General features: G+C 44.5%; 1 protein-coding gene across 5 annotated transcripts in view; it reads left to right on the top strand.

Moving 5' to 3' along the window:
* The first annotated feature begins 803 nt into the window (after positions 1 to 803).
* Positions 804 to 26,020, top strand: part of ARHGAP21 (Rho GTPase activating protein 21) — a 141,596-nt gene continuing 116,379 nt past the window's right edge. For 4 of the 5 annotated variants that reach the window (XM_047755607.1, XM_047755609.1, XM_047755610.1 and 1 more), the window contains exons 1-2: positions 804 to 1,121; positions 2,480 to 2,931. In XM_047755607.1, the coding sequence (XP_047611563.1) occupies positions 2,854 to 2,931 (78 nt within the window). In that variant the 5' untranslated portion in view covers positions 804 to 1,121; positions 2,480 to 2,853. Of the gene's footprint in view, positions 1,122 to 1,643; positions 1,667 to 2,479; positions 2,932 to 26,020 lie in introns of those variants that run through there. The other variant, XM_047755608.1, reaches the window with a different exon arrangement.

Here is a 26,020-nt window from a genome sequence, read left to right on the forward strand (position 1 = left end):
TGCAGCGGGAGATGTTGTGAGGGGCGGCGGGGCGGGGTGAACCGCCGGGGTCCCGGGCGCAGCCCCGCAATCAGGAGAGGAGGGGCGGCGGTGGTACTCCCGACCCGCGCCGCGGCGACCTGCGGTGTAGAGACGCGCCGCCACCTCTCTCCTCAGTTCCGCTAGCCGCGCGGAATTGTTCAACTGCCCTGAATATGTAAAAGGGGCAAGAGATTGAATGAACACCGCTTCGCTGCGACCCCCTTTCCCCGCAAACAAGAAGCTATTTTACAGTTGGGCGTGAAAGGACACTCCCTTATCTTCAAGTCCCACATCGCACCGCAGCTTCTCTCTCCTCCCGCTGCAGAAAGGGGCAAAAACTCACCCAGACGTGTCCCCCGCCGTCTGGGACCTGGGATCCCCCAATTCTGGGTATCTGGCTGTATGAAGGTCCCCCTCCCGGGCCCTGACGCGGAGCACCGAGCCTTCCGCAGCAGAAGCCCGGGTTCCTGGCCGCTCCCGCTCTGAGCTCGAGAGATTGGCGAAGGCGGGCAGGGTTTTGTGTGTCTGGCTTTGGGGGAGGTGTTGGGGGCGGTGAGGGCTTGTAGGTCCCGACACACATTGGGAGGGGGTTGGCGATCACCCCCCACCCCGCCCCAGGCTAATCCCCATTCTCCAGCGTAGGTTCCCGGGACCGTATTATTCAAGACAGAAAATATTCAGCCCCGGAGCCTCCCCTGGGGAGGGGAGGGGAAGGAGGTGGAGTGGGAGGAGGTGGATCCAGGGAGGAAGAAGCGAGAAATCCGCCCCCGGGAAACAGCTCGGCGCGGCAGCGGAGCGAGGCACTTCTGTCACTTGGTGGTCGCGGGCGCCCGAGCGCGGCCCCGGCCCGGCCCGGCGAGGCGAGGGGAGAGTCCGGCGGCCGCCGCCCCGCCCCACGCCCTCCCGCGGCGGCCGAGAGCCCGGGGCCGGCCGGGGCAGGTCGCGGCGGTGCCTGGGAGCGGCCGGCCGGGGGCGGCGGCCTCGGAGCGCGACGGCGGCGGGCAGCGCCCGCTCGTCCTCCCGCTGGGTCCGGTGCGCGCCGGGCGTGCCGTCCGGGCACCGGCCGGCCGGGTGCGGATCTACTCGCCGCGCTTTCTCCGGTGCGTGTCTGCTTTATTTTCTGCTTCGGCCGACCCGGCGCAGCGCCGCCGGGCGGGTGGAAAGGGAGAGCCGGGCTCGCCGCGGGCTCCCTCCCTTCCCGCCACCCCGGGCCACCCCGCCCGGCGCTGGCGCGGGGCCGGAGGGAGCCGCGGCGGGCGCCCGGCGTGGGCGTAGGGGCCGCACCCGCGTGTGCGGAGCGGGGGAGGACGGCGGGAGGAGGGAAGGGCACAAAGGCCGGCGGCAGGCGCCGGGGTCCCGCCGGCCGGCCGTGGAGGAGGGGCGCCTCCCGTCCGCTCATGAATATTAACCGAGCCTGCGGCCTAGCGCGTCCCGGCCGGGCCCCATGCCCGGCCCGCGTCTCCGCCGCCAATCGCTGCCGCCCGCGGAAGCCGGGCCCGGCGGGGCGCGGCGGGTGAGCCCCCTCGCTCTTGGCCTTTCCCTCGGGTTCCCCCACTCGTTTTTGAAAGTACAAATTTGGGCCGCCCTTCCCGGGAGATCGAGATCCCCGACCCGCCTCTGGAAGGGGCGGGGGAAATAGTGGTAGGTGGGTGGTGGTTTTCTTTTTCCTATTCCCCCCCCCACCCAAGGTGGACACGGAAAAAGGGGAATATCGTGTCGGGGCGTTGTTTGGGACGCGGCAACTAAATGAAAGTTGCTGGGGCTGCGGCTTCATTTCTATAGCTCTGGAATAATGCTCGGGAGAGGGAGTCCCTCCCGCCGCCGCAGCCGCGCACGCCTCCCCTCCCGGCCCCGCGCCGTCTCCGCCCAGCCTCGCCGCGGGCCAAGGAAAACAGCCGCCTCCTCGGGGACACCGGCCGGCTGGGGCGGAGGGCGGGCGCCCCGGGTCCCCCAGCCCGCCTCGAGACGCCGGCCGAGGCGCTGGCTAAGTCCGATCCTGGCTTTTTGTTTTTATTTGGGCCAGCTGGGGAGGCGGCGGGGAGCAAGGAGGGTTTTTGAAAATGTATTATCCCATTTTAGACTCGTGGGGAGCAAACTTCCCTTAAGTCTCCTCAGCTGGGTGATGCGGAAGAACAGAGACGCCTCTTCTGCCCAGAAAATAATGCTCATTAAAATGCACTTGAAAAGGGAATGTTTTGACGGCTTCACAACAGCCAGGCATGTTTGACGCAACCACCGTGCAGCTCTGATGTTACTCATTTTTTTCATGATTTATAGATTTTTTTTCTTTTTTTTTTGTCGTTGTTGTTGTATGGATAGATTCTTTTATACGGAGGTTCATCTGCGTGGACCGCATTATTTTTCCGAGTGTTGGAAAGGCGAACTTGGGCTAGACGTGGGCGAGTCTAAGGTCAGCGTCTGGAGAAAGTTCATGCCCTTTAACTTTTCCCTCCTCTAGGAAAGATCTCTTGGGCAGAGGCTTCGCGGTGCACTCAGATTGCTCTTGGAGTCGGGAGAAGCGCTAGGACGAAGGGGACCGTTTTCTGCAGCTGGCCTCACTAGCTGCTGAGGAGGAGACCTGTCGTCTTTGTTTTTTCCGTCTCGAGAAATGGACGAAGACGGGGAAATCATTTGAAGTCCGAAGAAATCATCTTCAGGGCATTGCGGAGGGGCTTCATCAAAACCTTCATCCCCCGGCCCATTATTTGTCTCACTAGCCCTGCACCTTCTGCGGAGCCTGGTGTGGAATTCTTACCTTTTGGGTGTGTGGTGGCATTTCGCCCCCAATGTGGACTCCCAAGGGTTGGCCCCTTCTTTGTGGTTTGAAATGAAATGATGGCCACACGTCGGACTGGTCTGCCGGAGGGAGATGGTGACAAGCTCAAGGCCTGCGGGTCCCCCACCTGTGAGGTAAGCGCTTGAGGCAGGATCCCTGCCCGTCTGTGGTGGCCTGTGTCTGTGAGGTGTCCTGCCAGTGGCGGGGGTCAGCTGCCACACAGCCTAGGAAGAGGCTTTTGGGGCTTTGGGCTGGATAGTGGGAGGACCCCAGCTTGACCAGTAGAGAAGTGAAACGTTGCCCATTTTTGTTTCTAGGAACTTCCAGTGATCCCCGCTCCCCCCTTCTCCCCCCCAAGGATATTTTTCCTTTCTTACTTTGAAATGCCTCCATCTTGGTCATCTCAGAGCATGGAATTCTCCCTTTTTAGGTGGTTGGGAATGCTACAAGCTTCGGTTTTCCCTGAGTCCCCATCCTCCAGTATTTTTGGAGCTGGGCTGGTTAGGGAGTGGCTTTGTGCATTTCGTAGGTGTAGCCAGGGTTTGCTTGGGGGCTGGTGGCTCCTGGACCACCTCCTCTTTGATACTGAGACACGGGCTTGGCTGATTGCTGTTGCTGTGGATTTCTACTTTGGGTAGAAAAACAAGTGTTTTCCCTTGGACAGTTTTTAGGCACACCCTTGGAAAACTGCTTAATGGAGCTGTAATTCCAACTCCCTTAAAAATCTCCCGGCTTTCCTGTTCTTTTATTTATGCCCTCTTTCACTGCTCCGAAGTCCTGCAGGTGTCAGCCGGGGCTGTCAGGTGGCTCACATTTAGCGTCGGCTGTCAGGTGGATTGCATTGCCTTCAGACCAGCGTCTTTGGAAGGGCCCGGTAGATTTTACACCAAGCTTTCTGAAAATTTTTGAGTAAGGCAGGGCAGAAATAGAAAATCCATTGGTCTGTGGCACCCCTGTGTCTTGTTGCCTCTCACATCTTTTTTTCCTCCTTATATTTGGAGTTTACTTCTATAATGAAGATTTCGTGTTGACTTTGTTACTGACGGTTTCTGTAATTTGCTTGCTGAGAGTCCTGAATGTTGTTTTTCTTTAGACTTTGCTTTTGAGTTGCCTGTATTTTTATGGAAAGGTTGAAGATTAGTTTAGATAACAATAGCATTCTCCAGTGAGCCGTCACATTATTCTTTGGTGCCTCGTAAATGTTCCTTTTTGACTTCGCGGTCATTCAAACAAGGTTTGGTTCTAAGTGTGTGAGTGGTTGGCATTTTAATAAAAAATGGATCAGAAGTTAAATTTTCCATTCCTAAAGCAGGCAGAGGAACTCGTTTCTTGCAGCCTACTTCATTCTGGATTAGAGAGTTTATGCAGAAAACACAGCGAGGTAGGTACACTGTGCCTTACTGTACAATTTGCTAGAACGCTAGGTTTACACTTAAGAAACAGTGTTTTACCTTTCGACACCTGTAAACACCTGCTTGCAGCTAAAATCGTGATTAAGTGTAACACCACAATCCTCTGATCATGGTGAACCATAATAATGCCTTTGGAAGGCCTACCTGCAACTTTGTGATTGCTTAATGTGTATTGTTGTTCCATAATGACAGGTACTGTGGTCCTAAAGCCTTATTTGTCATTGTCTTGGGAATACTTTAATTAGCATGCTATTTGCATTATATTTGCAAGCACTAATGTTATTTATTTATTTTTGGTCATTTAAGAGCTATCCTGGAAACCAAGAATTTACAGTAGACGCATCTTGTCCTTGGCTAGAAAGCAGTGTTCCCAGTTGCAAACTTGGCTTTTATTAACAATGACAGTTACGAATTTTTTTCAAGGGCTGTGAAATTTGTTTTCATTTGGACCTTAGTGCTGGCATAGCCTTAGTATTTCTAGCTTGGGGGCCAAGAAAACATTGTATTGTCTGTATTTTGCTCATTTAGACACTCTGTACAGTCCTTGAGTTTGGTATTAAGCTGTGGTGGTGTTTGGCTTTTTAAGACCTAGGCAGATAGTTTGCTTAGGTTCTCTGTGGAAATAGAAATAAAGGGGCTATATGCTGTTACAGAATATTTTAAGATTCCAGGATAAGGCATGAAGGCAACCTGTATAATTACTGCCTCTGTTTAATTGTCTCTTACTGATACTGTCGATGCACATTAACTCTTGTTGGATATTTATTGGTAATAAATAGAAAGTCGCCACTGGAATACTTGGGGTATCAACTTTGGGTTGATAGATATTTAAGTCTTGGAATCTTGCACTTAATTCTTGTGCTTAATTTTATGAGAAGAATTATATTCTAGAGTAGAACTGTTATTCTTTAAAATTTAAAAATAAAAAGCCCAACAGCTAAAAAACAAATCAACCCCAAACCCCCAAAAGCTATGTTCCTATATGTGTACTTGAATAATACATTTGTGTGTGTTTTTGCATAACCAAGAGACCAGCTCATATGTTTTAATATGAATGGTATTAGCCAAAAATTAACTTTGTAGGACAGAGGAAATCAATATAGTGAATTAAAGGAGTCCCTGTTCTATGCCTTAGCTAATTGGCTAACTTCACCTTCTATGAATAAGGTCTACTGCTTTGTTGAAAAACAATTGGCAGTCTCTTGTCTGTCTTAAGTATTAGAATCGAATTGTGTGGCTGTATGAGTAAACGTAGGCACTACCCTCTAAGACTATATGAGAAGTTTCAAAAACGAACAGATTACCAAGTCTTCAAATAAAGAATTGTGACAGTTTAGTAAGGCTAGCACAGTGTATTCACACACAATGATATTCTTTGCACATCTAAAGATGCATTTTTCAAAATTGATTTCATTCACTCTGAGCCCGATCAGAGTCTTTTGGGTGTATGTGTGCGCGCGTGTGTGCGTGTGTTTCTCCCCTGGGTGCATGTATGTGTACATCTGACCTGTGACCTAGCCATGTATAACTCTGTTCACAAAATAACTTTGTATTGACTCCACAGCCTGTGGTATTATCAGCCATTTTCATGTCATACATATAGTGTTTCTTCTTTATGATTGCTTTGATTGCTTTTTTTCCCGAAGCATTCTAGACCACATTATTTTTCCCATTTCTAACATTTATTTCACTTTTCATCTCTAGTCCACAGGGTTGTCCAAATGTTTAGCACTGGACTGTCTATTAGTAAAACAAACTTCTTTACTCATGCTAATTGATGGAGTTCATTTTATGTTTTGCTGCTTCCCTTTGGCTAAGATATTCCTGTGATGAAATGTATTATAAGCTGATGAAAAATATTAGTTGGTTTTCTGTGCATGAATTCATCCATATGAAAATTCATACTTGGGCTCTTCTTTCTGGAGTCCTGCACACTTAGCTTTTATCTCAAACGCCCTAGTTCCATCACAGACTCTCTCTCCCTCCATCTTCTCTCTTTAGGCTGCTTCTTCCTCTGCTGCCTCATTCCTGTAGGTTTTTTACCAGGTCCGGGCCTTTCCATTCCTCTGCCCTTTTCTCACTCCCTGGGTTTCATTTTACACCCTCCCAGGGCTTTAATCTACATGCCCGTGATTCCTAATTTACAACTCTAGCTCAGATTTTATGGCTGCTCTCTAGACCCAGATAGCCAATCGCCTATTTACCAAACAGTTGTTGCTTGTACTTTTTTGTTTGTTTTAGGGAGTAGCACTACCAGTTACTTACCTGTCCAGGTCAAAAGCCAGGCTCCCATCCTTGACCCCTCCCTCTCCTCCTTGCTCCTGTCTAAGTCCCTGGTGAGTCCACATTCCCAATCCCCCTGCCACGCCCTGACTTCAGGTCTGTGGCATCTGGGCTGATGAATCATGGACCAGGCTCCCAACTAGCGTCCCCGCCTTGCCCCTTCCAGCTCTGGACCTGCCAGCGTGCTCCTCCTGAAATAGAAAGCTGATCTTTGCATTCCCCCGCCTGAAACAGTGTTCTAGCTTCCCATTGCCTTTGGAGTAAGGCTCCAGCTCCCGAGGGGCGTCTTAGACGCCTTCTGGCCCGCCCTTCTCCGGCCGCAGTGACCTCCTTCTATACTTCCAGTTGTGCTCAGGGCATCACAATGTCTCTCTTCACTTCAGGTTTTACATAGAAATCCTTTTCTTTTCCTCTCTCTTCCTGCCAGTCTTCCCTCCTCCACCTCCACCCCTCTCCTGGCTCTTGTTTCCCATCATTCTAGTCTTTTCTTCAACATCACTTCCTCCGAAAAGCCTCCCCTGACCTTCCCAGGCTAGGTTAGCTGGTCCTAGAGCGTTACCCGCGCACACTGGGCTTTATCAGGAAGCGCACTTACGAGTTTATCTGTATTCTCAGAAAAACGAGGAACAGGTTTGTTTCTCCAGCACAAGGCGCATAGCAGGTGCTCCAGAAATACGTCAGATCAATGCGTGAACACGCAGGAGAGGGTTTAGTTTTATTAACTGTTCACGTAGCTTCCAAACACATCATCTTGATTGTCTTCATGCCTCACCGTCCCTCCTTCCTGATCGTGGACGTGTCCTCAGCGCCTCAACCTGCTAAGTCTTCCTGTGCCTCAGGGCTCAGGTTGGACCCTCTTTGCTTCTCTCCAGTCCCAGTTTCATGGTTTTAAATATCTGGTTTACAGTGGTCATTCCTATACATGCATATCTACATGTGTACTTGAGCGTGTGTGTGTCGTGTTGTGTTTGCATTGTAACCTCTCCCCTGAATTCAGGTTCCTGCATCCAGCTGACCTGCCCACTCGGCACCCCCACTTGATGCATGAGATGTACCACATCCCAAACCTAATTCCTCCTTCTCTTCATCCCTTCCCCAGCTCAGCTTCCCCGGCCTCCTCATCTTAAGCCACAGCCCTTCCACCCTTCCAGGCAGGCGTCGGGGAGTGACCTTTGATCCTTCTTGGTCTCTCTCATGCATCACACCAAAGTTGGGCAGCTCCAGTCCTGGCCAGCCTGGAGAAGTCAGATCCTGGCACCCCTCTGCTCCAGTTCCTCCAGTGGCTTCTCATCTCCCTCAGCATGAAAAGCCAGAGTTCTCACCACACCTGCAGAACCCTGGACAGCCTCGCCTGGGGGCTCTCCCCCCTTCACGCTGTCCTGGACACATGAGCCTGGTGTCCCCAGAGCCTTCCCAATAATGCACCCTCTCCTTGCAGCACTCTTCCCGCTGTGTCTGCAGGGCCTGCTTCCTTGACCCCTCCAGCTGTGCTTAGAGGTCATCTCCTGGGAGATTCTTCGCTGGCCGTTCCCTCCCTGTGCCCCAGGACACAGCTGCCCGCCTTCCTTGCCACATTTTTCTCCCTGTCACTTACTCTGTCTGACGTGCTTCTCAGGTACTGATGTGGACAGATGAAGTATGCAAGTGTCGAACATAGTCTGTTTTGTTCACCCGGTATTTCTCATGCCTGGAAGGCAGGCAAGCACGTAGTAGGCATGCACATAATTTTTTTCTTGAATGAATGTATGAAGACAAGAAAAATTTCCCACATGTTCTTGAGCTTGCATCTGGAACATGTGTAACGTGTGAGTCCCTCATTTAGATGATATATCGTGTAGGGTGTGAAGTGTAGGCTCTTCCTTAGACCTCCGTCTCCATTAGGATGGCTTTTCACATTTTTCTTTCATCTTTCTTACCTTTGGAAAGCTGGTAACCAAGTAACAGTAACCAAGGCACTTGTAATACAAATGTATGTATTTGCCCTAAGGTGAGGTAGTGGTAATTAACAGACTAGTGAGAGGGGACATCTGACTGGTGGCAAAGTATGAAAAGGCCATACCCTCATCCCTCAGTATCCACAGGGCTTTGGTTCCAGGCCCCCCACCCTGTGGAGAGCAGAATCCTTGGATGCTCAGGTCCCTCATAGAAGATGGGCTCTTTGCATATGCTCTACACAGCTTAACACTTTAAATCATCTCTAGAGTACTTACAACACCTAATACAATCTAAGCGCTATTTAGATAGTTGCCAGTGTGCAGCCAGTTCAAGTTTTACTTTTTGAAACTTTCTGGAATTTTCCCCCCAAATATTTTTGATGTTTCATTGGTTGAATCCATGGATGCTGTACCTTCAGATACCGTGGGCCAACTGTAGGTCTGATGTTTTCATTCCTTTTTTTGTGTGTATGTGTGTCTTTTTCTAGGGCCACACTGGTGGCATTTGGAAGGTCCCAGGCCAGGGGTCGAATGGGAGCTGCAGCTGCTGGCCTACACCACAGCCAAGCAGGATCAGAGCCGCCTCTTTTGACCTACACTACAGCTCATGACCATGCCAGATCCTTAACCCACTGAGCGAGGCCAGGGCTCAAACCTGCATCCTCATGGATGCTAGTCAGAGTCATTTCCACTGAGCCACAATGGGAACTCCTGATGTTTTCCTTCTTAAAACAGTTGGGCAGTGTATGAATGTTCCTTGTATTTTTAATTTTTTTAATGTCATAATTATGTCATTATGAGTTAAAAAAATGATCACAACATTGACTATGGCAAAATGTTAACAGTTGTTAATTCTGGATGGTGAGAACACTGGAATTATTTTTATATTTTTTCTTTTTTAATTCCAAAATTACAGTAAAAAGATGGCACGTACAGATTTTTTTTTTGTCTTTTTTGTTGTTGTTGCTATTTCTTGGGTCGCTCCCGCGGCATATGGAGGTTCCCAGGCTAGGGGTTGAATCGGAGCTGTAGCCACCGGCCTACGCCAGAGCCACAGCAACGCGGGATCCGAGCCGCGTCTGCAACCTACACCACAGCTCACGGCAACGCCGGATTGTTAACCCACTGAGCAAGGGCAGGGACCGAACCCGCAAGCTCATGGTTCCTAGTTGGATTCGTTAACCACTGCGCCATGACGGGAACTCCGCACGTACAGATTTTAAATATAGGTAATATAGGAAGTTCCCTGCTGGTGCAGTGGGTTAAGGATCCAGCATTGTCACTGCTGTGGCTCAGATTGCAGCCGTGTTGCAGGTTCCATCCCTGGCCTGGGAGCTTATGCATACTGTGGGTGAGGTCAAAAAAAAAAAAAGGTTGTATGTTACCAGTCTTGTGAAAATCTGGTTTCTAGCAGACCTACACTGCTTAAAAATAATAGACACTATTTGTAAAGGATATACCTTATTCAGAATAACAAACATTAAAAAATAGAAACATGTTTTCTGTAGTGGAAAATTGATTCTAGGCTAGTTATAGTACAGTGTAATATAACACTGTTAACTTGAATTGTGTGTTCCTTCATACACCTGAATCTAAATGGCAGAATACCATTGCATGTCAGAAGCTTTATATACTGCGAGTTAACAGATTAAAAGTGGAGCCTGTTGGAAATTAAGAGCAGCAGTGGCAGCAGAGCAGTATCATTAAGCAGCATTTCAGCAGCAGTCTGGTTTTGGAGGTCCTGAGTGGGACCTGTCTAGATAAGAACCATCAACCATATGAGGGCCCAGGTCCAAGAAGATTGCTCCTCCGTTGTTAGTGTGACTTAGCATTCATTTCTTCCAGGTGAAACAATTTATGAAGTCCTTATGCCTTGATTACAGACTTCTCTAAGCCTTTCCTTGTTTCTACCAGGTCACATAATCTGGTACAAAGTGATACTCAATTTCTCTTGTTCTTTGTTTTGTGAAGGGACCTGTCATCTTGTTATCTGTAGCAGCATGCTGATTTAAGTATGGGCAATGCTGGGTGAAGATGCACAGATGCTGTTATCGAATGCGGCTATTTTCTATTACAGAAAGACCATATGGTAGGCACTTGTTTTTCTTTCTGGTTGATGTGATTAGATGAGCAAAATGAAAGGTTATTGGCCTAAGATAGTATTTATTTCATTTTAATTGAACGTAAGGAATTAAATGTATTAAAAACATTATGAACCATCTCCATTCTGTTGGTTTGAAGTAGGAAGATATCTTCTTCACTCAAAAGCTGTTTTGGATTGCTTCTACCGAAATCGTTTTTTAGTTTAAGTTGTTGTAATAAAAAACCTGAGATTTATGCAGTTTATTTCACAACAAGATCTGAAAGATGGCCTTTCGTACCTTTAAGATAATCTGAAAGACAAACGGATATATTGTACTACAGGTTGAAGAAAATGTGCTGGGAATTATTTTTTCTAAGTCCTTTTTTTTTCTAGTTGACTGTTAATATGGAAAAAAATTCCCACTGTGTAGTTTTGTGAATAAGAGAATAGATTAAGAACTCTAATGGGATATTTCTGAATATTCATCTGTTTGGAGGAGAGTTTTTAGGCAGACCAGAACAAACTATTATTATCAAAAAATGGCAAGTTAAAAGAGTTTATTTTTCCTTAGACCAGCTACTGGTGAACCCTCCTTCTGCTTGGTAGTGGGCGTGTTTTTTTTTTTTTCTTTTCTTTCTTTTTTTTTTTTTTGTCTTTTTGCCATTTCTTGGGCCACTCCCGCGGCATATGGAGGTTCCCAGGCTAGGGGTTGAATCGGAGCTGTAGCCGCCAGCCTACACCAGAGCCACAGCAATGCGGGATCCGAGCCGCGTCTGCAACCTACACCACAGCTCACGGCAACGCCGGATTCTTAACCCACTGAGCAAGGGCAGGGACCGAACCCGCAACCTCATGGTTCCTAGTCGGATTCGTTAACCACTGCGCCACGACGGGAACTCCTGGGCGTGTTTTTGATCAGACTTGGTTACTCATTGCCTTTTCCCCTCCTTGCTTCTCTCTCTACTGAATGTGGCATGGTTATGAGTAGGGGAGACATGTATGTGGTCTGCTTCTAATCCCACAACTTCTTTGTCCTTATAACCTGATGAAGACATCGTCTCTTGACTAAGACTCTTTTGTTCACTGCATTAATGTTTAATATATCTTGACAGGACTTCTATTCTTGAGATCATCTTGATTTTTCTCTTTCAAGTGGAGAATATCCTTAAATATCAGGAGCTGGAGAGCTGGGTTTGTGATTGCATTTCCTCTGGGTATGACTTAGCTGCCATGATTTTAGGGATTAATAGGGTTTTTTTTTTGTTTTTTTTTTGGACCTTGAGATATGTAGACATCTTTAATCCCCACTATTTTCCTAATAAATATAGACACTGTATTTAAAAGAATTTCTCTTTGCTTACAAGAGTGAGACCTACGTTTTCCTCTGGTTCTACAGATTGATTTCTGGAAGTGTTACATACTGAGTAAATGTGAAGGGAAAGAAGTACTCTGGGTACCCAGTTTTTTTTCTTTCATTCTTTCTTTTTTTTTTTGTCTTTTAGGGCCACACCCGTGCGATATGAAGGTACCCAAGCTAGGGGTGGCCTCCAGCCTACACCATAGCCATAGCGATGCCAGATCCAAGCTGTGTCTGCAACCTGTGATCCTTCAACCCACTGAACGAGGCCAGGGATCAAACCCACATCCTCATGAATACTAGATGGGTTCTTAACCCACTGAGCCACAGTGAGAACTCCTGGGCACCCCATTTGCAGATCTTTTTGTTTGTTTGTTTGTTTTGTTTTTTTTAGGGCCGCACCCATGGCATATGGAGGTTCCCAGGCTTGGGTCAAATCAGAGCTGTAGCCGCTGGCCTACACCACAGCAGCACCAGCAACACCATATCTGAGCCATGTCTGTGACCTACACCAGAGCTCATGGCAGTGCCGGATCCTTAACACCTTGAGAGAAACCAGGGGTCGAACTTGCGATACTAGTCAGGTTCATTTCTGCTGAGCCACAACGGGAACTCCCTGCAGATCTTTATTATAATGCTTTTAGGAAACTGTTTTCAGTTTACTTTTCATTTAATGCTATATTTTAGACACCCTTCTCTGCTCATGAGGGATTAATATATATATAAGTACATATAAAAAATATGTAAGCGTATATACATATTTCTGTATGTGTATATATATATATATAAAATCAGTTTTATAAATAGAGGAAACTCTTAGGAGTACCATACAAAGGTATCTGCAAGGATTGTCACTACTAATTTTGTGTGACTCTGCGGGACAGAACTAGGATCAGCAGATGGACAGATGGGCCAATTTTCAGAATTTGGAAGAAAATCTTTTGTCTAATTAGAAGTTAACTGAAAATGAGTATATTCTTTGCAGAGGTGGAATGACTTCCAGTTAGGGGATTACAGAAGGGATGCCTGCTTTGGTAGAAATTTAAATCAGGCAAAGCTGGATGATCATTAGAATTACCTGGACAACCTTTGAAACTACAGATTCTTGTTCCCACTATTAATGAACTGGAATCCTTGGGAATGACATCCCCCAAAATGCTAAAAACCTTAGCTTTTTAAAAAATCCCCTCCTGTTCCTGCTGTGGTGTAGTGGAGGTTTTGTTGTTTGTTTTTTTTAAGTGTAGGTGATTTATGATGTTGAGCCAATTTTTGCTATACAGCAAAGTGACCCAGTCATATGTATATATACATTCTTCTTTTCATGTTCTCTTCCATCATGTTGTATCCCAAGAGACTGGATACAGTTCCCTGTACTGTGCAGTAGGGAGCAGTGGGTTAAGAATGCTACTGCGGTGGCTGGGGTCACTGAGGAGGAGGCACGGGTTCAATTCCTGGAACATACTGGGTTAAAGGCTCCGGTGTTGTCGCAGCTGGGGCTCAGAGTCAATCCCTGGCCTGGGAACATCCACATATGGCAGGTGCAGCCATTTAAAAAAAAGGTGGGAAAAATTACAGTGAAAGAAAAAAATGTTTGCCTTTACCTAAGTATACATTGTATAGGGTTTCATAAATCATTCTAACAGAAATAGTAATAAACCAATCATGGCAAAATAGTTCTCTTTACACACCCTTCTTCATTGAACACCAACAGCTACACTCTCAGTCCATTGAATCCATCTTGTCTTTTAATCGCACTGATTGTGAGATGCATTGGATAATAAGCTGCAAAGACAATGTAAACTAATTACAGAATCAAGCTGCCAATTCTGCAAAAGAAGCGGGGTTTCTTAAAGTTAGAAGATAGGATGTTAGAGAAAGAGCAAAGCTTCTGCCGAAGAGGATCTGGCCAAGTGGTCAGTGAACAGGTGAAGATGGCATCATCGAAGGTGACAGGCATCTTGAAAAGTGGAGGATTTCAGTTTGAAGGATTAGGAGAAGGTTTTGGGAAAACTGATGTCCTTGAAGGCAGTTGCATGTATGGGGAAGTGTCGTTTTTTTTTTAGGAGGGGATGTTTCCTTTGGACACTAAGAAGTGGGTGTGGCTCTAGAAGAAGGAATCCCAGCGGTGCACAGATTCCTCTGGTGCTCTCTTTTTCTAAGTTGAGACAGTGCCACTGAGAGTACATAGAAAATCCTGGCTTCTCTAGTTGACTTGGAAGTAAAGCTGTTCAAACAGAGGTCCAGGAGTAGCGTCCTGAAAGGTCCTGCTGCTGTAATAGCTTAGATACGCAGATATTTCCGAGTCTGAATATTTCAGAAGCCTTCATTTCTTTTTTTTTTTAAATCATTTTATCGAAGTACAGTTGACATGTAAAAAGTTGTACATATTTAATGTACACAACTCAGTGAATTTGGGGATAGGTAAACATCCGAGGAAGCATCCCCACCATCAAGACCATAAATATATTCGTTAGTTGCCCAAATTTCCTCCCACTCTCTTTACTATTATTGTTTTAGCTTTTTTTTTTTTAGGGCCGCACCTGTGGCATATGGAGGTTCCCAGGCTAGCAGTTGAATCAGAGGTGTAGCTTCCAGCCTACACCACAGCTCACAGCAACACCAGATTCAAGCTGTGTCTGCAATGTATACCACATCTCATGGCAATGCTGGATCCTTAACCCACTGTGCTGGGCCAGGGATCAAACCCACATCCTCATGGATCCTAGTCGGGTTCGTTAACCACTGAGCTATGAAGGGAACTCCTATTATTGTTGTTGTTATTATTGTAACATCATAAAATCTGCCCCTTAGCAGATTTTAAGTTTCCTATGCAGTATTTTTAGCTGTAGGCACCATGCTATATAGTAAATTTCCAGAATTGATCTTGCACAACTGAAACTCTGTACCCTTTGGTCACCACCTTTCCATTTCCCCCACTTCTCAGCCTCTGGCAGTGTACTCTTTGCTTCTATGAGTCTGACTGTTTCAGATGCCACATGTAAGTGAGAGTGTACCGTAAATCTCTCTCTGTATCTGGTTTATTTCACGTAGCATAATGCTCTCAGGGTCCATCCATGTTGTTGCAAATGGCAGGATTTTCTTCTTTTTTTTTTTTTCAGGCTGAATAATGCTCTCTTCAAGATCCAGATTTCAGGTCCTTTGAATAAGTACCCAGAAGTACAATTGCAGGATCAAATGAGAGTTTTTTGAGGAACCTCCATGTAATGGCTATGCCAATTTACATTCTTCCCCACAGCCTACAGATGCCCGCTGTCTTTTGTATTAACAATAGGCATTCTGCAAGGGTGAGGTGATCCATCTCTTTGTGGCTTTGGTTTGCTTTTCTCTGTTGATTAGTAAGATTAGTAAGATTGAGCACCTATGCATATACCTTTTGGCCTTTTGTAAGTCTTCTTTGTAGAAATACCTGTTCCTGTCCTTTGCCCATTTTTAAATTGGATTATTTGTTATTTAGCTGGGTTCTTTTTTTTTTCTTTTTTCTTTTATTACTCAAATGAATTTATCACATCTATAGTTGTATAATGATCGTAACAATCCAATTTCACAGGATTTCCATCCCACAGCCCAAGCACATCCCCCCACCCCCCAAACTGTCTCCTCTGGAGACCATAAGTTTTTCATGTCTGTGAGTCAGTATCTGTTCTGCAAAGAAGTTCAGTCTGTCCTTTTTTCAGATTCCACATGTCAGTGAAAACATTTGATGTTGATGTCTCACTGTATGGCTGACTTCACTTAGCATGATAATTTCTAGGTTCATCCATGCTGCTAAAATGCCAGTATTTCGTTCCTTTTAATGGCTGACTAATATTCCATTGTGTATATTCACCACATCTTCTTGATCCATTCCTCTGTCAATGGACATTTAGGTTGTTTCCATGTCTTGGCTATTACAAATAGTGCTTCAGTGAATATTGGAGTACATGTGTCTTTGTGAGTTGTGGTTTTCTCTGGATAGATGCCCAGGAGTGGGATGGCTGGATCAAATGGTAGTTCTGTGTTTAGTATTCTGAGGAATCTCCATACTGTTTTCCACAGTGGTTGCACCAATTTACAATCTCACCAACAGTGTGATAAGGTTCCTTTTTTCTCCACACCCTCTCCAACACTTATCATTTGTAGACTTTTTGATGATGGCCGTTCTGGCTGGTGTAAGGTGGTACCTCAGAGAGGTTTTGATTTGCATTTCTCTAATAACGAGTGATGTTGAACAACTTTTCATGTGTTTCTTGGCCATCGGTATGTCTTCTTTGGAGAACTGTCTGTTTAGATCTTCTGCCCATTTTTGGATGAGGTTGTTTTTTTGGTATGGAGCTGCAGGAGGTGTTTATAAATTTTGGAGATTAATTCCTTGTCAGTTGATTCACTTGCAGAGATTTTTTCCCATTCTGTGGGTTGTCTTTTCATTTTGTTTAGGGTTTCCTTTGCTGTGCAGAAACTTTTAAGTTTAATTAGGTCCCATTTGTTTATTTTTGTTTTTACTGTCATGACTCAAAGAGGTGGATCTGAGAAGATGTTGCTGTCATTTATGTCAGAGAGTGTTTGGCCTATGTTTTCCTCTAAGAGTTGTATAGTGTCTGGTCTTATATCTAGGTCTTTGATCCATTTTGAGTTTATTTTTGTGTATGGTGTTAGGGAGTGTTCTAATTTCATTCTTTTCCATGTGGCTGTCCAGTTTTCCCAGCATATTGAATAGGTTGTCTCTTCTCTATTGTGTATTCTTGCCTCCTTCATCATAGATTAGTTGGCCATGGGTACATGGGTTTAATTCTGGGCTTTCCATCCTGTTCCTCTGATCTATAGTTCTGTCTTTGTGCCAGTACCATATGGTTTTGATGACTATTGCTTTGTAGTAGAGTCTGAAGTCCAGGAACCTGATTCCTCCAGCTCCATTTTTCTTTTTCAGGATGTCTTTGGCTATTCTGGGTCTTTTGTGCTTCCAAACAAACTTTAAAATATTTTGTTCAAGTTCTGTGAAACATGTCCTTGGTAATTTGATAGGGATTGCATTGAGTCTGTAGATTGCCTTGGGTAGTATAGTCATTTGGATAATATTAACTCTTCCAGTCCAAGAGCATGGTATGTCTTTCCATCTATTTGTGTCATCTTTGATTTCTTTCATCAGTGTCTTACAGTTTTCAGTGTCTTTTGTCTCTCTAGGTAGGTTTACTCCTAGGTATTTCATACTTTTGGATGCGATGGTAAACAGGATTGCTTCCCTGATTTCTCTTTCTGATCTTTCATTGTTAGTATATAGAAATGCAGTCAATTTCTGTATATTAATTTTGTATCCTGTGACTTTGCCAAATTCATTGATGAGCTCTAACAGTTTTCTGGTAGAGTCTTCAGGATTCTCTAGGTATAGTATCATGCCATTTGCAAATAGTGATAGTTTTACTTTTTCCTTTCCAATTTGGATTCCTTTTATTTTATTTTTTTTTACTTCTCTGATTGCTATGGCATGTGAAAGTTCCTAGTCCAGGGATCAATCCCTCGCCACAGTTGCAACCCATGCCGCATTTGTGGCAATGCCAAATCCTTAAGCCACTGCACCACAAGGGAACTTCCTAGCTGTGTTCATTTCTGACTCTCCCTAGTCTTTGCTGCCTAAAAGTGCCGATGATGCCTTAGCAAAATGTGCAACTGATTAAAAATCACCCTAGTAGGAACAGTTAGATTTAGACTTGGTAGGAGAGACTGGGTACCACTGGCATCTTCCTTGGGATGGTATGAACCAAACGACAATCCCTAGCTGAGGCTATTGACAGAACTTCATAGTTGATGGCTACTAGAACTGCATTTGCTCTGGACAAAGGGGGAATGCAAATTCCCTTCTTAAGGAGAGGAACTTAGAATTGTTTTTCCCTGCTGAATGCTTAGCTACCATTGCTACTCTTGATCACCATAATTTTTTTTTGTTGTCTTTTGTTGTCTTTTTTTGCCTTTTCTAGGGCCTCTCCCGAGGCATATGGAGGTTCCCAGGCTAGGGGTTGAATCAGAGCTGTAGCTGCTGGCCACAGCCACAGCAGTGCGGGATCCAAGCCGAGTCTGCGACCTACACCACAGCTCATGGCAACACCGGATCCTTAACCCACTGAGGAAGGCCAGGGATCGGGCTGCAACCTCATGGTTTCTAGTCGGATTCGTTAACCACTGCACCACGACAGGGAGTCCTTGATCACCATAATCTTTTAATTTATTTATTACTTTCAAATAAGTTACTGAAACATTGTGTTTGGATCAAGTGGAATTTCAAGGAAAAAGGCAGATATATAAAGCCTAAAACATACAGCTATTTAGGAAGCATAAGGATACCCATAAACATGGTGTAGAAAGCAAATGCGAATGGGTTTCTACCAACCACGGTGAAATGTTTGGCATATATTTGTCAGGGAAAAAGTATGTCTTTTCCAGTTGGCTTTGAGTTGACAGCAGACCAGACGGGGATCTTAACAGTCGTCTCTGCAGAGGATTTCAAATGTCGGAAATGGTAACACGTGATTAACACGGAGGGAAGACATAAAATCTCCCGTGTCGGGAGCAAAAGAGGGGATGTCATTCAGAGACTAAAGACGTTAAAAGGATATAAAGGAAATGTTGGAACAACAACTTGATGCCAGTGAATTTGACATGGGCAAATTCTGTGTAAGGATTCTGATACCAATTCAGAGGTGTTCATGGAGAGGGGTGCTGGGGGTGGCAGTGGGTTTCCCTCGGCAAGCGGTTCTCCCACTCGAGCTGAGCATCCTCTAGTTCAACTGGATTCTGACTCTGTGGGGGTGGGGAGAGGCAGATCCCACAGGTTAAGGGCTCCCTCTGTCCCGCAAGGCTGCGTGCCAGCTGAGGTCTAGCTTGTCACCTGAGCTTCTTACCTCCTGACTGTGGACTGGAGGTTTCAACTTCCCCCTCCTTGGGTTTGATTAATTTGCTAGAGGGACGCAAAGAACTCAGAGAAACATACTGCTTACTGGATCACGGGCTTTATTAATAAAGAGGATAACACAGAGACAGTCAGCTGCGGGGATACCTAGGGCAGGTATGGGCAAAGGTGTGGAGCTTCCATGCCCTCTGCTTGTGCACTCCCCCCCCCCCCCCCCGCCCACCAACTCCCATGTATTCACCAACCTGGAAGCTCTCCCAACCCTGTCCTTTTGAGTTATCACGGAGACTTCATTGCATAGGCACAATTAATTTAATCATTGGCCATTGGAGGTTGAATCAACTTCCAGCCCCTCTCCCCTCCCCTGGGGTTGGGGTAGGACTGAATGTTCTGATCTTCTAATCACTTGGTTGGTTCTCCTGGCAGTCAGTCCTCATCCTCAGGTGTATTCCCAGTGTCACCTCATTGACATTACGAAGGACACCATTGTCGCTGCCATCACTTAGCAAGTTCCAGGAGTTTTAGAAACTCTCTACTGGGAATGGGGATGAAGACCAAATATGTATTGCCTTTTTTTTTTTTTTTTTTTTTAGGGCTGCACTGGCAGCATATGGATGTTCTCAGGCTAGGGGTCGAATCAGAGCTACAGCTGCCAGCCTCCGCCACAGCCATGTCAGATCTGAGCCAAGTCTGTGACCTACACCACAGCTCATGGCAATGCCAGATCCTTAGCCAACAAGCTCAGAAAGTAGAGATGGATGGAACACTTCCCATCTTCTTTTTATGATGCTAGCATTAGCCTAGTAACAAGCAGGCAAAAACAGTATAAGAACAGGAGTTCAGACCAGGGTTGTAGATGTAAAAATCCTTAACAAAATGTCAGCAAATCAAACCTAGCAGTATATGAAAAAGATAATACATTGTGATTAAGTTGGAGTTATCTCAAGAATTAAAGATTAGTTTAATTTTAACATATCAGCAACCTATTAACTAGTTAACATATTAACAGAATAAAGGAGAAAATTTGTACCATCATCTCAACAGTTGCAGAAAAAGCATCTGGCAAACTGTAACAAACACTCCATCATCAGAAAACTCTCAGAAGACAGGAAATGTAAGGAAACTTACCTAATTTGATATACATGCAGCAAGATGGATGAATATAAAAAACATGCTAGGAGTTCCCTGGTTGCCTTGTGGTTAAGGATCCAGTGTTGTCACTGTAGTGGCTCATTGTCACTGCTGTGGCTTGAGTTCGACGCTTCGCTGGGGAACTTCCGCATGCTGGGGGCACAGCCAAAACAAACAACCCTTTGCTGGGGAACTTCCACATGCTGTGGGCACAGCCAAAACAAACAGCCAAACAAAAAGTGCTGAATGAAAGAAGGTAGACAACAGGGTACACACACTGTGTGACCTCATTCATGAGAAGGTTTGGAACAGGCAAAACCAACGTGGTAATAGAAACCGGAATAGTGATTGCCTCTGTGGGTGAAGGGGGATTTCAGAATGACTAGGAGGACACCCAGGGAACTTCCAGGGGTGATGGAGATGGTCTCTGTCTTTGTGTAGTTGGGAGTTAGATGCATTTGTGACATTTCATGAACTGTATACTTACAAGCTGTGTGTGTGTGTGTGTGTGTGTGTGTGTAAATATCTATGCCTTAATTTAAACATGAAAAATAAAAAGTGCAAAAGAAGGAGATAAAACTTAAAATATCGTGAAGCCAAAGGACGAAACTAAAAGTATTGGATAAGACAATAAATACCTCACCTAGAACTAGAATATTAGACTTTTCTTGCCTTACTCTCATATCTTCCAAGCATATGTTTTTTAAAAAAAGGAAATCAAAATACTTTTTTTTTTTTTTTTAAAGGGCACACCTGTGGCATATGGAAGTTCTCAGGCCAGGGACTGAAACCAAGCCACAGCTGCCGCCTATATACTGCAGCTGCAACAACACCAGATCCTTTAGCCCTCTGTGCTGGGCTGGGGAACAAACACACCTCCACAATGACCCAAGCTGCTGTAGTTGGATTCTTAACCCACTGTGCCACAGTGGGAACTCCATCAAAATACTTTCAGCTTCTGTAATTTCCAAAATCTAATTTCAAAGCTTTTTGGGGTGATTGTCAGGGAGAGACACTCGTATTGAAAATCAGTTGACCATGTATATGAGTATTTATTTCTGGGCTCTCTCATCTTTCTTTCGGTTTATGTGTCTGTCCTATGCCAATACCATGTTGTTTTGATTACTGTAGTTTTGTAGTTAAGTTTTAAAATTGGGAAGTGTTTAGGGTCTGTTGAAATTCCATGCAGTGGTTATATTTTAAAACATATTACAGTAGTTAAAAATACTCTGGGTAGCTACACTTAAATGTATATGTCAAAATGACAATTGAAAAATTTGCTGCAAGAGGGTTGACTAACATTTATTGAGAACCTGCTGTGTTTCTGACACTATCTTTTGTTATTTGATTCTTAAAACGACCTTTTAAAACAACTTTTTAAAGAAGATTATCGTTAATCCCATCACAGTTGTGGAAATTGAGTTTTGCAAGTCAAGTCCTTTGTCCTGTGAGGTTGGTAAGTGTCAGGGGAGTGTGGGATTCAGACTTTAGGTTTATGTGACTATAGAACCATGTTCATTCTGTTGTAGTTTGCTGCCTTATTTGCATCCATTCATTCATTTTTTTCAACAAAAAGATATTAAAGATTTAGGACTATTCGAGGAAGTTCTCAGGGGAACAGAGATAGAAAAAAATAGTCTCTGCCCTTACGGAGCTCCCAACAAGTTAAGAGGGAAGAGACAGATTAGAAGGGGGAGTTCTCCCTGTGGTGCTGTGGAAACAAATCCAACTAGTATCTATGAGATGCAGTGTAGGTCACAGACGAGGCTTGGATCCCACGTTGCTGTGGCTGTGGTGTAGGCTGGAAGCTGTAGCTCTGATTCAACCCCTAGCCTGGGAACCTCCATGTGCCATGGGTAAGGCCCTAAAAAAGCAAAAGCAAAGCAAAAAAAAAAAAGCTGCAGTTAGGGTGTTGTGATAACCAAGGGTGCACGACGCATGGCCAGAAGAGCCTAACAGCCTGGGAGAGGAGTGCAGAGATGGTGGCCCTTGAGTGGAGTCTTCAACGACTCATAGAAATCTCTGAAGCAGGTGGCGGCCGAATGTTTCAGGGAGCAAGAACAGTATGACAAAAGCAAAGTGTGAGAGAATGATTAAGGAGGAAATCCGCCCCAAAATGAAGGAAGAATAAGTCATATTAAACAGTGGAGGAGTTCCCTGGTGGCTCAGAAGTTCACTGTGGCATGGGTTACTGCTGTGGTGCAGGTTTGATCCCTGGCCCAGAAACTTCCACATGCTGCAGGTGCAGCCAAAAATAAAAAATAAAATAAACACTTGGTGGTCTAACATCAGTTTTCAAATAAGATTTTCTCTACCATTACCTCTGAATAAGGATGTATAGTATGAGTACAACATACAATTTTTAGTGCTTGGAGGCTGGAACTTATTTCTGCTACTTTTCTTTCTAGTTCAGACCAGTTTTGACAGATGAGAATTCTACACTGGAGACCTAGTATATTTTGTGTCAAGAGTCTGATTTTTTTTTTTTTTTTAAACTGGAATCTAGCTAGCTCTAACTTTTTACAAAGTCAACCTGAGTAATCTGTTAGTTTTCACAAGCAAAGGGGCCTGAGGATCCTGAGAAGCAGTGGTATAGGTGATAATATTTTTTCGGGCTTTCCTTTTTAAAGGAAATACTTCTTCCGCTTTTAAAGTATTTTAATGTATTCTGGTTTTGTAGCTGCCTTCACTTATTTAATCTTTGTTTCTGCTAATTTCCTTCCTCTACTATTTTATAACCTGTAAATTTGCTGGGGTTTTATGGTGTGGCTTTGCTTTTCTGTAGATAGTCTGAACAGGCAAGGTCAGGAAAAGTGAATTTGTTTTTGTTAGATTAACGATGTGTATTTCTAGAAGACTTGGTCTGCCAGGATTGTCTCAGACTCCTTGTAGGGAAAGAGGCTAGTTTTGTTTTGTTTTGTTTGGTTTGGTCTTAGACTAAAAATACAGACCATCAGAAGAGATTCCCATTAGCTGGTTATAAAAGAGTCATTAAGCCTTTGCAAAGGGCGATAAAGTTTTATAGTCTAGACTATTTTGCCTAAAAATATGTAAATCAAAATAAAAAGTAAGCCTTCAATTACCAGCATGCAATATGTATCTGTCTCCAGTTTTGTGTCACAGCCTTTTAATATTTTTTATTCCTGTTGTAATTTCAGTGTTTATGCTATTGACATTTACGAGCCTTAACATTTGTTGAATCCTAATATACTGTTTGTGTTAGACTGTAATGTCTGTTTCCTAGAAATAGGCAGTGAAGTATAGTAAATTTTATTTTTAAAATTTTTTTATTTTATTTTTTATAATGATTTTTATTTTTTCCATTACAGCTGCTTTACAGTGTCCTGTCCATTTTCTAAGGTAGAGTAAATTTTAGAAAACTTTTTAAGAGTTTTCAGAAGGAACACTGAACCTGGCTAAGGATCCTACAACACTGATTATTCACCTTATTTAATAATCTTCACAACAACCCCATGAAGTGTGCGATTATTATATCCATTTTAAAGCTGAGGAAACTGAGGTACAGAGAGTTTAATTAATTTAGCCAAGATGACGCAGCCAGAAGGGGAAGACAGACATTTAATGGGTTGAGTGTTAAGTTGACCATAAAAGCTCTAGTAGGAGGAAGAAAAAAATTTCAGGGAGAAAAATCTTTACTTTGATCTGAATTTACTGGTTTCACCAAATGGAAATCGTTTGTGTTTGATTAGCTAAGTTGTAAACAGTTTAATACCTTGAAAATTTTGTCAACCCTCTCTTGTCTCTTGGCAAACCAGGAAACTTGATGACTTGGTGTCTTTAAAATATCAGCCTATGGGAGTTCCCGTCATGGCTCAGTGGTTAACGAATCCGACTAGGAACCATGAAGTTTCGGGTTCGATCCCTGGCCTTGCTCAGTGGATTAAGGATCTGGTGTTGCTGTGAGCTGTGGTGTAGGTTGCAGACTCGGCTCGGATCCTGAGTTGGTGTGGTTCTGGTGCAGGCCGATGGCTACAGCTCCAATTTGACCCCTAGCCTGGGAACCTCCGTATGCTGCGGGAATGGCCCAAGAAATGGCAAAAAGACAAAAAAAAAATATATGTATATCAGCCTATGATATACACACGACCGACAGCTTCTGTCGCCTCAGTCTGTTAAATTAGTGAGCAGAAGCCATGTGCTGATTCTCTGGCATCTCAACAATGGTCTTGGAAGACTGAGGTTTGGAAGCTAACTCTCTGGAGGTGTTTAAAAAAGTTTCTGTTTCTCATTTCTCTAGAGTGGTAGATTAGCCATTGGTAATCGGTTCATTTCAAGCTGAGCAGCCATAACAGGAGTGAAGGTGTACGTGCTCCTTCATGAGTGTCTTACTGTCCAGGATGAACCTGCCGTTCAGAGCAAATGGCCAACCTGTTGTCCCTCGAATACGTATGAAGTCTGAAGTGTTTTCATGTTGGTTCATGTTCATTTTGTCTGAAATGCCTTTCCCGTGTCTCGTCCTATCCTTCCTTCTAAGTCTGGCTCACAGTTCACCTGCTCAGGAAGCCTTCTGTGCCCAGAGTGACTGTAGGTAGGGAAGCTGGTCCCACCTAGTCCTGGGGCAGCTAGTCTTTGCTCGCTGAAGTCTTCTGCTCCTCATTCGATTGTTCTTTTTGTCTTCCTTCTGGCCTCCTGCTGTCTAGTTACCCTTATTTCCAGTTCTCTTTGTGCAGATCTGTAATCCATTATCCAAAAGCCTTGGGTTTTTCAGAATTCAGGGGTTTTCAGGTTTTAGAAATGTATGGTGATGCAGGTTGTGGGACAGCCCGTAGCTTTCAGAGTAGTAATTTCTGCTGCGAATGTATGACTATTTATACTAATAAATAAAGCCTGAGAAAGAGCTCTGTGTCAGGTCAGGGCAGGGCAGGTTTTGTTATCAGTGAGTCACAAAAATGTTTTAACTTTCAGAGCCGTTTGAATTTTTGGAAGTGTCATTGTAAGATTGTAGATATATAATACCTAATTTTTTAGAAGTACAAACTGGGGAGTTCCCGTAGTGCCACAGTGGTTAACGAATCCGACTAGGAACCATGAGGTTGCGGTTCGATCCCTGGCCTTGCTCAGTGGGTTAAGGATCCGGCGTTGCTGTGGCTCTGGCGTAGGCTGGTGGCTACGGTTCCTATTCAACCCCTAGCCTGGGAACCTCCATATGCCGCGGGAGCGGCCCAGGAAATAGCAAAAAGACAAAAAAAAAAAAAAAGAAGTACAAACTGTGTATATTGGGAAAATATCTGATAATCATATGACACTATGTTTTTTTTTTTTACTTCATTCTTTCCCTTTACTTCTAGAAATAAATCAGTCCCCTGATCACCTTCAGAGGTGACTTAGGCATGTTTTATGTGTGTATGTATTTGTGTGTGTATCTCTTTATCTGGGAGTAGCTGATAGATATTTCATTTCTTTCTTTCCTGTCTTTTTGGACCACCCCCACGGCATATGGAGATTCCCAGACTGGGGGTCAAATTGGATCTGTAGCCGCTGGCCTACACCACAGCCACAGTAACTCGGGATCTGAGCCACCTTTGCAACCTACACCACAGCTCATGGCAACACTAGAACCTTAACCCACTGAGTGAGGCCAGGGATCGAACCTGCGTCTTCATGGATACTAGTCAGATTCATTTCTGCTGAGACACTATGGGAACTCCAGATGTTTCATTTTTTTTATGTAATTTTTATTTTTTCCATTTTAGCCGATTTACAGTGTTCTGTCACTTTTCTGCTACACAGCAAGGTGACCCAATCACACATACATGTATACATTCTTTTTTTCTCACATTATCATGCTCCTTCACAAGTGACCAGACATAGTTCCCAGTGCCGAACAGCAGGATCCCATTGCTTATCCATTCCGAAGGCTGTAGTTTGCATCTATTAACCCCAAACTCCCAGTCCCTCCCCCTCCCCCTCCCCCTTGGCACCCACAAGTCTTTTCTCCAAGTCCATGATTTTCTTTTCTGTGGAAAGGTTCATTTGTGCCATATATTAGATTCCAGATATAAGTGAAATCATATGGTATTTGTCTTTCTCTTTCTGACTTACTTCACTTAGTATGTTTCATTTCTTTTCTTTCCTTTTTTTTTTTTTTTGGTCTTTTTTCCTTT

The sequence above is a fragment of the Phacochoerus africanus genome, chromosome 12 (assembly GCF_016906955.1).
Source record: "Phacochoerus africanus isolate WHEZ1 chromosome 12, ROS_Pafr_v1, whole genome shotgun sequence".
NCBI lineage: Eukaryota > Metazoa > Chordata > Mammalia > Artiodactyla > Suidae > Phacochoerus > Phacochoerus africanus.